The sequence below is a fragment of the Astatotilapia calliptera genome, chromosome 12 (assembly GCF_964374335.1).
Source record: "Astatotilapia calliptera chromosome 12, fAstCal68.1, whole genome shotgun sequence".
Classification (NCBI taxonomy): Eukaryota; Metazoa; Chordata; class Actinopteri; order Cichliformes; family Cichlidae; genus Astatotilapia; species Astatotilapia calliptera.
This window is the reverse complement of record NC_137433.1, coordinates 5,282,569-5,296,388: the sequence shown is the minus strand read 5'-3', so window position 1 is coordinate 5,296,388 and position 13,820 is coordinate 5,282,569. Positions and strand designations below refer to the sequence as shown.

The window sequence follows — 13,820 nt, the reverse complement described above, 5'->3', positions numbered from 1 at the left end:
GTTGCCCCTATTGAAGCGGAGGCACCCCATACTCTGCAAATTTTTACACCCTGCACACATACAAGCACACACAGCTCCTTTGCTCCAGCTCTTTGTGGCGTTCCTCTCGCTGCACTTGATATAAGGGAGGGGAGGGACGTACGTGAAAGAATTCGCATTCAAATATCTGTGACTGTGACCAAGAGCGAGTAGGAATGTTAATCTAATAACCCAGATGGAAGCTTAGCTAAGGACAACTTTGAGAGAGGTCCGAAAAGACAGCAGAGAGAGAGAGAGAAAGGATGACTGCACTAAAAGACTCAAACGGAGAAAGGAGAAATCCCAAACGGAGGGGAAATGGCTGAGGTTTTGCATTCCACCAGCTTGGCAGTTCATGTCCTCGAATCTTACTGCTCCATTTGTTCTTAATGAAAGACCTGGCCCAGCATGCACCACTGCGTTTAGATCTATTTACTTTCAACAATACTATTTAGAATTCTGCCAAGCAACATTACCTTAAGAAAAAAAAAAGTTGAAGTGCATTTCTCTCTCATATGCGATATCATATTCCATTTAAGCCATTTAAACACTGAGTGAGTTTCATAACCCTTTTAAAAATCTATTAAGTGCTTTGGAATGCTCAAGGGAGCAGATGAGAAAAGAAACAATGCTCTTTACTTTAGCTATAAATCGTGCTCTGCATTTGCTCAATTTATTGTTTTTAATGCTGTGTTTATCGTTTGCCAGATTTCCATGCAGTTTAATCAAGATTATATATCTGTAACTACCCCAGTGGCTCTCTAAGAGCCTGGGCAGAGCTGTGCTAACATCAGCTTGCCATCTGTTCACCATCTTCATTTTGCGTGTTAACATTTGGTTATTGGAACTAAGCACAGTGCAGGTGAGGCTGATGGGAATGTGATTCATTAAAATGGGTTGGTTGCAAATTGAAATTTTTATTTCATAATAGCATTATAGGAAAACACAGAGGAACACCAAGGCAGTTATAATGATTCCTAAAGGGGAGCATGAATGTTTATATCAGCTTGCACTGCAGTCCATTTCAGTGACTGAGATGTTTCACAAAAATCTCCCCTGAGGGAAAAGTAAGAGTATAAGTCAGAAGGATTCCCCATCCGGAGGGGAAGCGTGTACACATCACATAGTGATAACCGTCTGGCTCTGGGTGAAACTCAAGGGATCACCACAATCGTGGAGTGAGTCATACTTTATGGGTTCATCAGCATCTCTGCAAAATCTCACAGTCACACACGGTGACTGAGGCGTGCGAGTCTTCATCATTTCATTGACAAACAGATCTTTTCATCTCTACCTCGGGCACCTATAATAAGGCATTCCCTTCCAGCAATGAGCAACAGTGGAAGAGCAGAGAAGACAGGCTTCAGCACACTAAAAACCCTGACAGTACATTACAATCAAGATTTCATATTAAAATAAGGCCTAAAATGTGTTCAGCATAGAAGACTGCTGTCAGACAAATGCTGTATCCCCTTGAGTCTAGTTAACCCCACACCTAGGCCTTGTAGAAAACATGTACAAGGTGTATGAATAATCCAAGAGTTGTAATCAAAGGTCCAGAAGTCGGCTTTAGCCTGTCAGGGTGTATGGTGTGAAACAGATGGTAGAAAGGTTAATGTTTGGCAACAATGCACGCTTTGACAGCCAGACAACTCGGATGAAGCTACATCTGTTAAAATCATGCTTTTCCACCTTTTCACAGAGAAGAAAAACTGAGGAGTAACAAAAGGTGGTCCAGAAGTGAGGAGCCATTACAGCAGTTTGAAAATATATGTGGCGCTTCATTACGTAAAAAAACGTTTGTAGAATATTCAATTTCAAAAGAGGGATTAATGACATTTAATTCTGAATTCCTTTCACAATGAGCCCAGAACACATTTCTCAGGAAACAGCACTTTGTCATAAAGCTTTAATAAAGGGGTGAGTAGGTTTGGCCCAACTATGCCACTATACACAAAACAGGATTTAAAAAAAATGCATAAAAAGTCATTTCAAAGATAAATCTGACTTTGCTGCCCTGCGTTGTTTTAAGACCATCACTGCACAGCGCAGGGGCCGGATGGCAAACAATATGTATGTCTGAGGGCAAGATGATGTGCTCTGCTGTAGGCTGACTGCTGTTTATCCTAACAATGGCACAGCTTGCAAAAAAGCCCTTATCTAATACTATCATGTTTTATTTTCCCCTCGAAAAATGACTAGTCAGCGATGCAGAGGATTAGAGTCCAATCTACTGGGGGCTTTTGTTGTGCAAAAAGGCAATTTTCCCTTCATTTGGGGAAATAAAGCTCTTTTAAATGGCATCACTTCAGATCAAAAGGTTCTATTTTCTGTTTTTATGTTGCACTGCCGTAATTGCACAGCGAGATTTATAAAAACAAGTATAACCGGATTAAGCTTGTCCTTGTTTTCCATCTCGTCATGCATAATTGGGACACTGAAAGAGGTGCAAACAGCAGAATCTGAACCCGTCTGACGATGACATGCAGCAAATCATTAACTTTTACGGCCTAAAATATGCTTTCTGTCGCCTTCATTTCAGCTCAGCATGTCTTTTGCATCTGTAATGGAGTCGTCCAAAGAGGATGTCTATTGTTATATATGGTTATTATTTGAGTTCTTCAGTTGCACTAATGCCTAAGGCCTCCATCTTTTAGCCAAAAACCCTGAGAAACCTATCTTGAGACAGATGAGCAGCTTACTTTTGCAGAAAAACTTACTTTCAGCCTCTCCTTTATTTACAGGGGGCGAACACAGCAGGCAGCTCCACATGTTTGATTTTATTTCTTTTACTTCGTAACACAACTTTAAAGGGCTCTGCGTGCGATCCTGGAGTTGAACTGGAGACCTTCTGCTTGTTAGGCAAATTTGTAAAGCGCTACACTTTGGAGGCCCTGTTGAGCAGCTTACTTTCTGGAGTTAAAATCAAACAATTAATTAACATCAGAATTTATTTTTTTTTACACGTCAGCTTAAATTCCACAATTGTTGGAGAGAATTGGCTGCCGCTGTTTACAACAGTGAGCTTCTTGGGAATTCTGTTGGAAATGAATAGATAAAAGTAATGAAAGTAAATGGATGACTGTGTTTATCTCGGCCTGGAATGATCAGTAAAGTCCCTGGAGAAGGAGGAGTGTAAAGAGCGCTGATATTTTTACACATTCCTGTGCCATTGTCATCACTCTCTACATTCAACAATCACTGTTAGACACTGTGAAGCAATTCAGAGACTAGTGCCCCTTTCCTTTCAAATATCCCAGCAATTACAAGGACTCTACATCCCTGCTCCAGTTTAAGACAAACTGTGCCATCTTTTCAAGTGTGTGCGTGTGCAACCCAGTGGGAAAAAACAAAAAAAACCAAACAAAAAACAATGGCAAAGCATCGCAAATTTCAGACTAAATAATGTCAAGTCTTTTCCCAGTCTGTTCAGATGTGTAGGGTGCCTCAGCCCGAGGCGATGCCAGGTTGCATTAAAAGTCCGTCGGGCACATTGAAGAGTCAACAAGTATTAGTGAATCTGTGGTGCTATACGATGGGACAGGCACAAAGAGTCTGAATGCTCACAATGGCTGCATTGCACACAGGTGCAAAAGTGGTGCTCTGCAGGAAGCAGCAAACACCAAGAGGTTTGATTCTGTTTCCATCAAAAGAGCTGAGAATTTACACTAATTCCAGGTAAAGTAACCTGCTGAGATTCAAGGCTTCCCCTACTGAGTAGATTCTACTGAGTTTTTTTTTTTCATTAGTGGATTTGTCCGCCTTTAATGTGTTCCTAAATGCAGGCTTGCAGATATTTCCTAAGAACTTGGAAAACAACTCTGCCAATCAAAGATTTTTTTAAATTATTGGCCTGGATGAAACTCGCTCCCTAATCTGGCAATGTACCTAAATATTCACACTGCGTCAGCGTTTATTAAAGAACACTCAAGTAAAACAGAAAAGAAAGGTTTAATTCCAAATCTTATCTATTAAAAAAAACAGTTATCTTTGTTCTGGCAAATCCTCCCAAAAAAATAAGGCTCTGTGCTGCTTCTGTTTCTCATTCGATCACCGTTTACATGCTTGTAAGTCACATAGAAAAAATGTCACAGCGGTATGTTAAACTCATGGGGATAATTAAATCAAGACTTTGAACACCTCCAGCTATACTATAAAGTTCGAAGACTGTTTTCCATTTAGCCTTGTTTAGTTATCTTGCTGGACGCTTGTAAAGGTTAGGTCACATTCCTCAGGTGGCGCTGGGGGTCTCGTGCAAAAGAAGAGCTCTATTTTAAACACACGGTTCAGTCTTTGGATTTAACAACCAAGCCGAACAGTCAGTTAGATGGGAGAGTATCGTGCCCGTCTTCAAGAGTATAAGTAGACTTTCATGTTACGCAGAATGTTCCCACCGAGGCGAGGTAGTGCCCTTCAGAGATATTTAGCCTGTCTGTTCACCTATGTCGTGCATGGTAAAGGAAATGGAAGCAGATTTCAGATGCACCTCTTAGTGCTTTTAGTGAGGGTAATGGTTTAATGGATTGTGATCAAATGGGAGGGAGGTGCAGCAGGACAGGCATTAAGTCCACCAACATTGGAGCTGATCTGAAGGATGAAGATTTGAGCTGGCCCAGAGGAATATAAATAGCCCACAGCCCATCCCTTCAAACCTCTCTCTCTTCCTGTTCACCTGAACAAGAAGAATCTGCATAATCCTTGAATTAAAAATTTCTGTCCTTCCACGTTAGCTCCGGACCAAGATGAGACACAAAAACGACTTACCCTTCCCTTCCGAGCAGTTCCCACTTTGATTCATGGGCCACTGCCACGAACTTGACTCTTAATGTTGAAGCAAGTTGAATAAAACATATAATAATGGCACATGCCTTCTGCATTTTACTTTTAGGTTGAGCAGTGTAGTAGGTAGAAGTCTCTCCTACCTAAGTGTATAATACATTCATTAGATTTGTAACCTGACTAGTGCAGTGTATGATCAGAGTGAGATGTGCAGAATGAGCTGATTGAGGCTCTCAGTGGGAGTGACTGATTGCAGCTATTTGTTTGAGAAGGAATGGGGCGTGCCTGCAAACAACACAGCTGATTCAGGTTGCCAGCATTTAGCTGCAATGATTCAACAGTATTGCTCTCAAACTGCAGTCCAGACATTATCCAGTTTTACATGATACAGTGGGGGAAAATAATTCTTTGATCTCCTGCTGATTTTCCAAGTTTGCAAATCCGCCAACTCAAGAAAGCACATGTCCAGGCCCCTCTTAAGTTTGCCGGTGAACGTCTAAATGACTCAGAGAAGGCTTGGGAGAAAGTGTTGTGGTCAGATGAAATCAAAATCAAGCTTTGGCATCAACTCGACTTGCCGTGGTTGGAAGAATAGAAAGGCTGAGTATGACTCAAAGAACACCATCCCCACAGTTAAACACGGAGGTGGAAACATTATGCTTTGAGGATGTTTGCCCAAAAGGTCTTTGCAAATCATGCCATGTACTATAAAAGCTTGGATGCGAACCTCCTTCCCTCAGCCAGAACACTAAAAGTGTGTCGTGGATCAGTCTTTCAGTATGACAATGACACAAAACATACCGCCAACGCAACAAAGAAGTGGCTAAAGAAGAAGCACAGGAAGCAGAATAATTACATGGACCTTAAAGATCCAACATGAGACTAAATGAGCTAGTCATGACCAAAAAAATGACAATCACTCGTCAGTTGTTTCAGTAACTATGAGCTGCGAGTGGTAACCATTTGAGTTTACAAAACGCTGCAGTCATCAACAAGCTGTGAACACACACACACACATAAAAGACAGGCTAAGCCTGCAGCCCACTGAACATACTTGTCTTCATAACTTAACTTCTAATTTATTTCGTTGACGTCCTCTTTGGTAAGAGGACATGAATGTGGGGTGGTGGTTAGCACCGTTGCCCCCTGGATATGAATCCATCGGGTGTCTGGGGCCCTTCTGTGTGGAGCTCGAATAATCTGCCTGTATGAGTTCTCTAAAGGTACTCCGGCTGCCTCCCCGCAGTCCAAAGACATACATGTTAGGTTAATTGGTGATTCTAAATTACCCATATTTTTAGAGTGAGTTGTTTGACCTGTTCAAGACGTACCCAACCGTTTGACCTATGACAGCTGAGAGAGGCTCAAGTCTCAATGAAACCCTGAACTGGATAAACAGAAGATGGACTTTTGTTAAGATGTAGGAACCAAATGTGCTTAGGGTTAGGGAAAGATCACGGTTAAAATGTAGACTCTGAAAGCAATAAAGCCTGTTACCAAGCTACATTTGCTATTTTATAAAAACACAGAAGAGTTGATATATGTTTCTTAACATTGCTTCTAGATATCTACATAACATATGCAGACAGCAGCCTACTCAGTCTTCTCCTACTAAGGTAGAAAAGGGTATCAATGACAACAGCTATTGGGTCTTTAGGTGCTCAGCAATACACCTCACAAAAGTGAAGTTGAGTGGATAAGCAGTTGTCAAGAAAATAAAACAACACACACACATTCTCTGCAGATAGTAGTTCATAGAAAGAATGCACTGCTTATATAGTCAACAGTAGTGTGCAAACTTTAAGTGACACCAGTTGCAGTGACTAAACTTTCATGGCAATCCATCTAACAGATGTCATTTCAGTACCAAAGCCCCTCTGCAACTAACAGAAGAGCTTACACTGTCATCCCCAGAGCCATGCTGCTATTATGGATAAGACCTATGGAAATGAACAAATCTTGAAACAAGAACCTTTGAGAAACACTGCTTTAGATGTTAACAAGCTGTAAAGAAAAACTGTACCATCAACACTAAGATTACTGACAATCCAGCCTTCCACCTGAACAACAGTAGTGCCTTTCAATTTGCCTCATGTGCGCCTCTTTCCAAAGATTGTTTGAAAATATGAACAGAAACTTTTGTGACTGTCACATCCAGCAGACAAAGGACCCTTTAAACTGAGGTTGAGGCATAATTAGGTGTTCCATATAGAGCCATGGAAAACAAGCAGCAACATTATTAAAATTTTAATGTGACTTTTCTGCAGGCTGCTCTGTAATGAGACAAAAGTGTTGTAGGAGGGTTACAGGAACAGTGTGGCACACACAAAAATAAACAAAGGAGGTACTTTCACACCAAGGTAATTAGAGTGTTTATAGGAGGCAAGAAGGTTCTTGATGCCACAGCAAGGGAAGAAGACAGAGGAAGACAGAGGAGGGGAGGGGGGTAAACTAAGGCTCATTGTTAGGCAGGTGATTTACGAGGGTACAGGGGCTCCCGGGCCCTGCCAGTGGAGGGATAGAGCTTCTGTCGCTATAGCACCCTCGGCCCTTTGTATCCATTGTGCTTAGCCAGGGCTGGGGGGCTGTGTGTTCTGGGGATGAAAGTGGGTGGAGGGAGGTTGGGGCGATTGTTGGTTGAGCGCTGTGGTGCCATTGCAGGGCCGGGGCCTGTACATCTTCAACACAGACAGCAGCACAGATCAAAGGCAGCACTGTTCCCTCTCTCTAAATCACACAAGCCTTTGAAAACTTCCCACATCATTTGCACAAAGGGATGATATGCCTCTGCTATGCTAGAAGACCACTGACTATAGTGTCAGAAAACCAAACACCAACACTTTATAGCATCCACAGTGCAAAAATTATCCCAAGTTTCCTTTTCACTGAAGTTGCTTTGCAAAACTGTAGCTTTGCTATATGCACCTTTCAATGGGCTCTATGCATGTCCTGCGCAGTGCCGTGGGTAGATTAGCTGTCTGGTGTATATAAAATGAGGTCACCTTCTCCCTCAACTCCAGACAGACATGGCTGTCTGAGTGCTGTCTGCCTTTCTCGACAGATAGGTTTGTCACCATGCACTACTTGACCTTTTAGAGCTTTGGTGATAACACTCCTTCAGGCCAAAATCAATTATGGGAGGCTAACATGATAGCAAATAAAGGAAGCGTGTGATCCTAGCATGATCCTATTGATGGATACAGATTCTAAGGCTCCCTGGTCCGTGTCACTGAATTTCTGCTGATAATTTCATCAGACAAGCTAATGGAGAGTCCGACAGCCTCGTTTTGATTTTCCTCACAGGACAGTGTAGCATAAACACTCTAATTCTCTTCCTTGGCAGCAATTCATAAACAGTTATCCTGAAGTGAATGAGGATTAGAATTCAATTAGAAAGTAGGGCAGTGGTGTTTACAACAACCTTTTGTAATAGAGAGATTAAAACATATTGTTGCGATCTGCCTTTTTGTAACTTGTGTTAATTTCATGCAGGTCCAAAACAAAATAAAGAAATATTTGAAACATCTTAATCTTGAATATTTCTTAATCCTCTTCAGATGTGTGCATGACAACTACATGGGGAGACTTAAATGACAGTGGGTGGTTTGTTGATTTGTTGATTGTTCAAACTTTTCTTTTGCCTCCAAGCTCTGGCAGAAAGAATATCATAGAACATCTTTTGTCCAAGAAAACAAAATTTCAGCTTTAGCCTGAATAACTTTTTTGTTTAAACACACCACGAGTCTGTCGCCATACTCAATGATGTATGAGGGTACTACTAACATTGGAGGAATCATCCTACTTTTAGAAGGTAACATTTAGCAATTTTCCCATTTTAGTTTAACATGTAAGCATCTTTGCTAATTAGCACTAAACTGAATCTGAAAGCTGATAATGAATACAATCACTTTGCATCGATGTGCTCAAAAAGTGAGTATTGAACAATGTTTGACCTGTAGAATAGAATAGAATTAGAATAGAATTCAACTTTATTGTCATTGCACATGCACAGGTACAGGGCAACGAAATGCAGTTTGCATCCATCCAGAAGTGCTTTAGTGATATAGATATATTACAATATATATTAGCAATAATATAGATATGTGAGTATATTACAGAAATGGGTCTATTACGGTATGTTATAATGTACACGGTATGAAGTATGTTGTGAATATGGCAATAAATAAAAAAGTTCACAGCCTGAAAAATGGTAGCATAAAGTTTGGGATGTTCATTCTCCTCTGGGCTACTGCTATTCAATAGCCCACACCATAGCTCAAATTTGACCATGGTTTTACTAAAGCCAGGGTCCCAACTGCAAGAAGAGTGAGAAAAGAGCTAAATTAATCTGAACATGGTACTGTAATAGGATGTCACTGTTGCAACAAGTCAATTTGCGAAATGTCCTTATTCCACAATGAGCCATAAGTGTATTGTAATTTATTATTATAGATTAGTAACTTCAGCAAAAATACTGTGCACTGAGAGCTTCATAGAATAGGTCTGAAGGACCTAGTCGTCTTGGATTGGCAATGCAAGAGTCTTTGTCCAAACCTGAGAAGGTGTGGTTATAGGATTTTTGGGGGCACTTTAGGAGGCACACCACTCTTTGCTGCTGGAATTCTCAAAAAGTTTAAGTGGACTTGCGAAAGCATACGTGGAGGCAGCAGTACATGGGGATCGAACGGAAAGTTGCTACTGTAAACAAATGCTAGAGCAGCAAAGGTAAATCAAGACCAGGAAAACCTGGACATCAACCATTCAGACAGCTCAACTCCAGACTCCAGAAATATTGAACAAGTGCTTCAGAAAGTTCTAGATGAGCATGACAAGAAACTAGACAAGACAGGAGAAACGGCTTTAGCACAGAAGAAGCTAGTTGAGAGAGAGTTGGGAGTCAACTGGAACCTGGATCAACAATGAGATGAAATTTTCCATATAGGGAAATCCTTCAATCCCGCTTATGTTTATCTCAAAAAGTACCATCTCAAATTGGGGATATTTATGAAGTCATTTCAACATTTTTCACAAATTTCTTGTTCAATAAGAGCGGATAGCTGGTTCTGGGTTTACGGTTAGCGTTCATATATTCAATACACTGTGATGGTAATAAAACAATAACATAATGACAACCTACTGCAAATTTCCAAAGATTTTTTCTGTGGGCATCACAAATGTTTGTGGTTAACATCATGGCAATTCATCTAATAGTTCTTGAGTCATTTTGCAAATAACAAAAAGTCGATCTCATGTTGCGTGAGATGAAAGGTCTTCACAAATAAATAAATAAATGATGTTCTGCGGACTATGAACACATGGACTAAGTTCCACAAATTCCAAACAGTCACTGGGATTTCAGTTTAACATGTGAAAAGGCAAACAACATACATACTATACGGACGAGCCTTGGCTTCAAATTTATTGTGGAAAACGTGCTATATTTCCAAATGATTGTATGATGCATTTGAGTCAATTAGTTTGTGTTCAGGGCAACATAAAAGAAACTTGAGAGCACTGAGCATCAGAGTGTTTCATTTGTAACAGGTCATGAAGTGCTGTGAGGATATGTTTAAATAAACCATCGCTTCTGTTTATTTGCTGCCCACTGAGCAGCCTGTGTTAAAAAGCTGACAACAGTGATAAAGGCATAAACGAGCGCGCACTGCCCACTGATGCTGAGACCCAGTCTGTGCCGAGGTGAGCGCCCTGTGGTGGGGTGCTATCAAGATCAGTGGCTTACTGCGCTCATTAGGTGTCTACTTGCATGTGATTTCATTCATCAGAGCAGGTCCACTTTTTTCTTTCCTGACATCAACTTGAAATAATTATGCATTGTGTCTGGCCCCGGGGTTGTGAATCTGAACCTTGAGTCAATGATCCATGCGCCATCGTAATCCATCATACAGCTTTTGGACTGCATGCGAGTATGTGTGTGTGTGTGTGTTCGGGAGCTGAACAAGGAGGAAGCAGAGATAAAGAAATAATAATTCCTCATCCTTCGTGCCACATCGTTATTTGAATGGAGAGCATCTCACGACACAGACACGGTAACACCTGGCACAGAAAGGCTGGGCAAAGGCAGTTGCCAAGGACTTAGGTGCTGAGCAGGCACTGATCAACGTCCCCTTCCATCCTCAAATGCCTGCATAGAAATTGTTCTGGCATTTAAGCATTTACGATAACGCCAGCAGGAAAATTCCTGGTGGCAAAATGACATTTCAAAGTGATGTAAACAGGTAAACAGCAGTATTCAGTTGTGCCAAATTAACCCCTTGGTTCACAAACAGTTAGGGTAGGGGGATGTCTGAGAGTGAGAGCCAATTCGCTGTTCTCCAAATTAGGCTAACCTCTGGGGAGGGGAGGGTCTCGCTCTCCCTCCTTCTCTCTTACACACAGAGCAATATATTACCTTTTTGGTGTGAGTGACTGACAAGTTTATTTTACCCTTTTTACACTTTTCCCACATTCTCTTCATTAACCCTTCGTGAGACCAAATTTGCAGCAAGCCCTTTAAAAAAAACGAACACTAGCACGGACTGTTAACAAATTGTAACTATGGGCAAATACAAGCACAGGCAAATGTAGACAAAGCATTTCTCTCTCTGCACGTCTTGCTATATCAATAATACATGAGACCGCCTCCTTCTCTGTGATTAAAGGTGATGTATCCAAGCACCACAGGTGCGGCATCACCAAACTGTGCTTTCAAATTCTAGTTAGTAAAACATGTGTACAGTCTGAAAGGGTTTCTTCAAAGAAGTGATTATGCCTGAGAAAGTCAGCAAAATTGAAATGTGTAGGTTAGTCAGATCTTCAAAGACTGAAAATAAGCAGAAAAATAAGACTTCATGTCACCTGACCAGGGCGTTCTTAACAAAAAAAGCTCTAATTGCAACATTTTCCATCAGTTTGTAGCATGCAAATGAATGTGCATGTTGTGACTGCTGTCATTTTTAAGGAGACTGCAGCTGTCTTATTTCTACATCTTGCATTTCCTGCTCTTGCAGAGTCAGCCAGTATTGACAGAAACCCTCGCCAGGAATCTAATGTCCCCCAGACGCTGGCCAGGGCTGGGCAAAAGGCCACATCCAATCAGCACCACCACCAGACAATATCAAAGACCAGTGGGCGAAAGGAGATGGGATTGGATGGCAGTGGCATAGAAGGAGGGGGCGAAAGAAGACAGAATGAGAGGTTGAATCTCATTAGCTCGCTTTTAAAGATGAGTCACCGCACAGCAGATTACTGAACACCATCCAGGACATTGGAGTCATACAATGGGTACAAGTATCAAAATTACAGGGAAATTGAACAGAGAGATTGCGGGGGGTCCCACGAATGATGAAAAGCAATGACCACGAGCAAACATGGTGATGGGATGAGCCGGCTCAGATGGAAGGCGAGAGCAGAAGAGGTGTCACTTTTGAGAGAGATGCATGGAGGGAGATACATGATAGCGCAGGTTGGTGGTTGAAAAGGACAAGGAGTGGAGGGGGGTGGTCGGCCAGTGTGCTGGCATCGTTTACCTGCATCACCACTTGCTGCCATGGTAGTGGTTGGCTGGTGGGGGGGTTGGGAGGCAGATTGGCACGCTCTAGCTGTAGGTTGACGTTGCGACGCTCCTCCTCAAGGGCACGGGTCAGCTGCTCGAAACGTGCCTCCTGCTCTTTCACTGAGGCCAGGATGCTGGCGGCTGAGCGAACATCATAATCCTCCATGTTCAGTGTCGGTCGCGGTTTTACAGATCTTCCAAGGGAAGAAAAGGGGGAGGAAGAGGGGGCACCAGGTCATTTAACACACCCAGACCCAAAAAAGGCTGGATGAGTGACATCAAATGGCTGACGCATGCCTCCAGATCAAAGTCAAAACAAACGGCTTGTTTGCTGGCCAAGACAGGATACACAAGCTTTAACAAACACCACCGTGACAGATGAAAATAGAACAATTAGGGTGGGTGACTGGATAAGGGAAACAGGGTTATAACACAAAGAGTGTTATATATATATATAAGACAAATCTTTGTCACTCTGACCGTGCGTTCTCCAGCCAACACCCTGAAGGGACATGCTCAGATTCTCCTCATAAAGGGTGACTACAAAGTCTCTGATACTGCAGGCCAGCACAGCAAACACATTAATGAGGATGCACTGCAGGGTGCCAATTATGTGTTTGCTTTCAGAAGTTTGAGCCTTTCTTATAATTAAGACAATCCTGGCACCGAAGATAGCATTCACTGCAGATCTGCAAGAATATCAGGGATGAAAAATAAATACCTAATCCACCAGTTCTAAAAACAACAAAGGGGATGCAACAGCACAGTGGAGACTCACAAAAGCAAAGATTTTTTTTGTGTTTGTTTGTTTTGTTTTCTTTCTGGATACGATCTCAGCCCTACAAATGAACAGTCATAGGCATAAGCGTGGAGGAACGGCGCTGTCATTGGATATAGTCATGCAGAGAGCCATAATGCATTTTGACACACAGGCGCTGTTACAGGCACAAATCCAACACATGCAAGATTCCCACAGCCACCCAAACGGACACCCAGGCCTGGTATCAGGCACACACGCCATCTATCATAAACAATCAGGATTTCCAAATAACATTAGCAGGCTACAGAGCACATCAATGGCACACACACACACACACACACACACACACACAGCCCGATATTCATAACTGATGGTGGTGTGATATCGAGGGGGCTGACAGCACAATAACAAATGGGTGGTTGGACATACAAAACCCACAGTAATACAGACCTAGTAGATAAGCAGGCTGAGAGCTGTTAGAAAAGAGACATCCCTCTCTCAAAACAGAAGCAGAGGGATGAAACGGCAAAAGGAACAGAGAGCTGGGAGAGGGGAAGAGAAATGAAGGGAAGACAAAAGAGAAAATGGAAGAGATTAAAACAGAAGTGAAACATAGAAAACACCAAACGGCTCTTTTAACTACCTGACTTTGTAGTAAACTCAAAGGTAAAGAAACAAGTATTGGAGCATCATCACATTATTAAAGTTTGT

At 42.0% G+C, this 13,820-nt stretch overlaps 1 protein-coding gene across 10 annotated transcripts in view; it reads right to left on the bottom strand.

Annotated features, from left to right (window-relative positions):
* Positions 1-13,820, bottom strand: part of arvcfb (ARVCF delta catenin family member b) — a 271,659-nt gene that overhangs the window by 136,663 nt on the left and 121,176 nt on the right. For all 10 annotated transcript variants that reach the window (XM_080308753.1, XM_026186589.2, XM_026186581.2 and 7 more), the window contains 2 exons: positions 13,560-13,651; positions 12,324-12,543 (listed from right to left, as the gene is read on the bottom strand). In XM_080308753.1, the coding sequence (XP_080164879.1) occupies positions 12,324-12,515 (192 nt within the window). In that variant the 5' untranslated portion in view covers positions 12,516-12,543; positions 13,560-13,651. The remainder of the gene's footprint in view (positions 1-12,323; positions 12,544-13,559; positions 13,652-13,820) is intronic.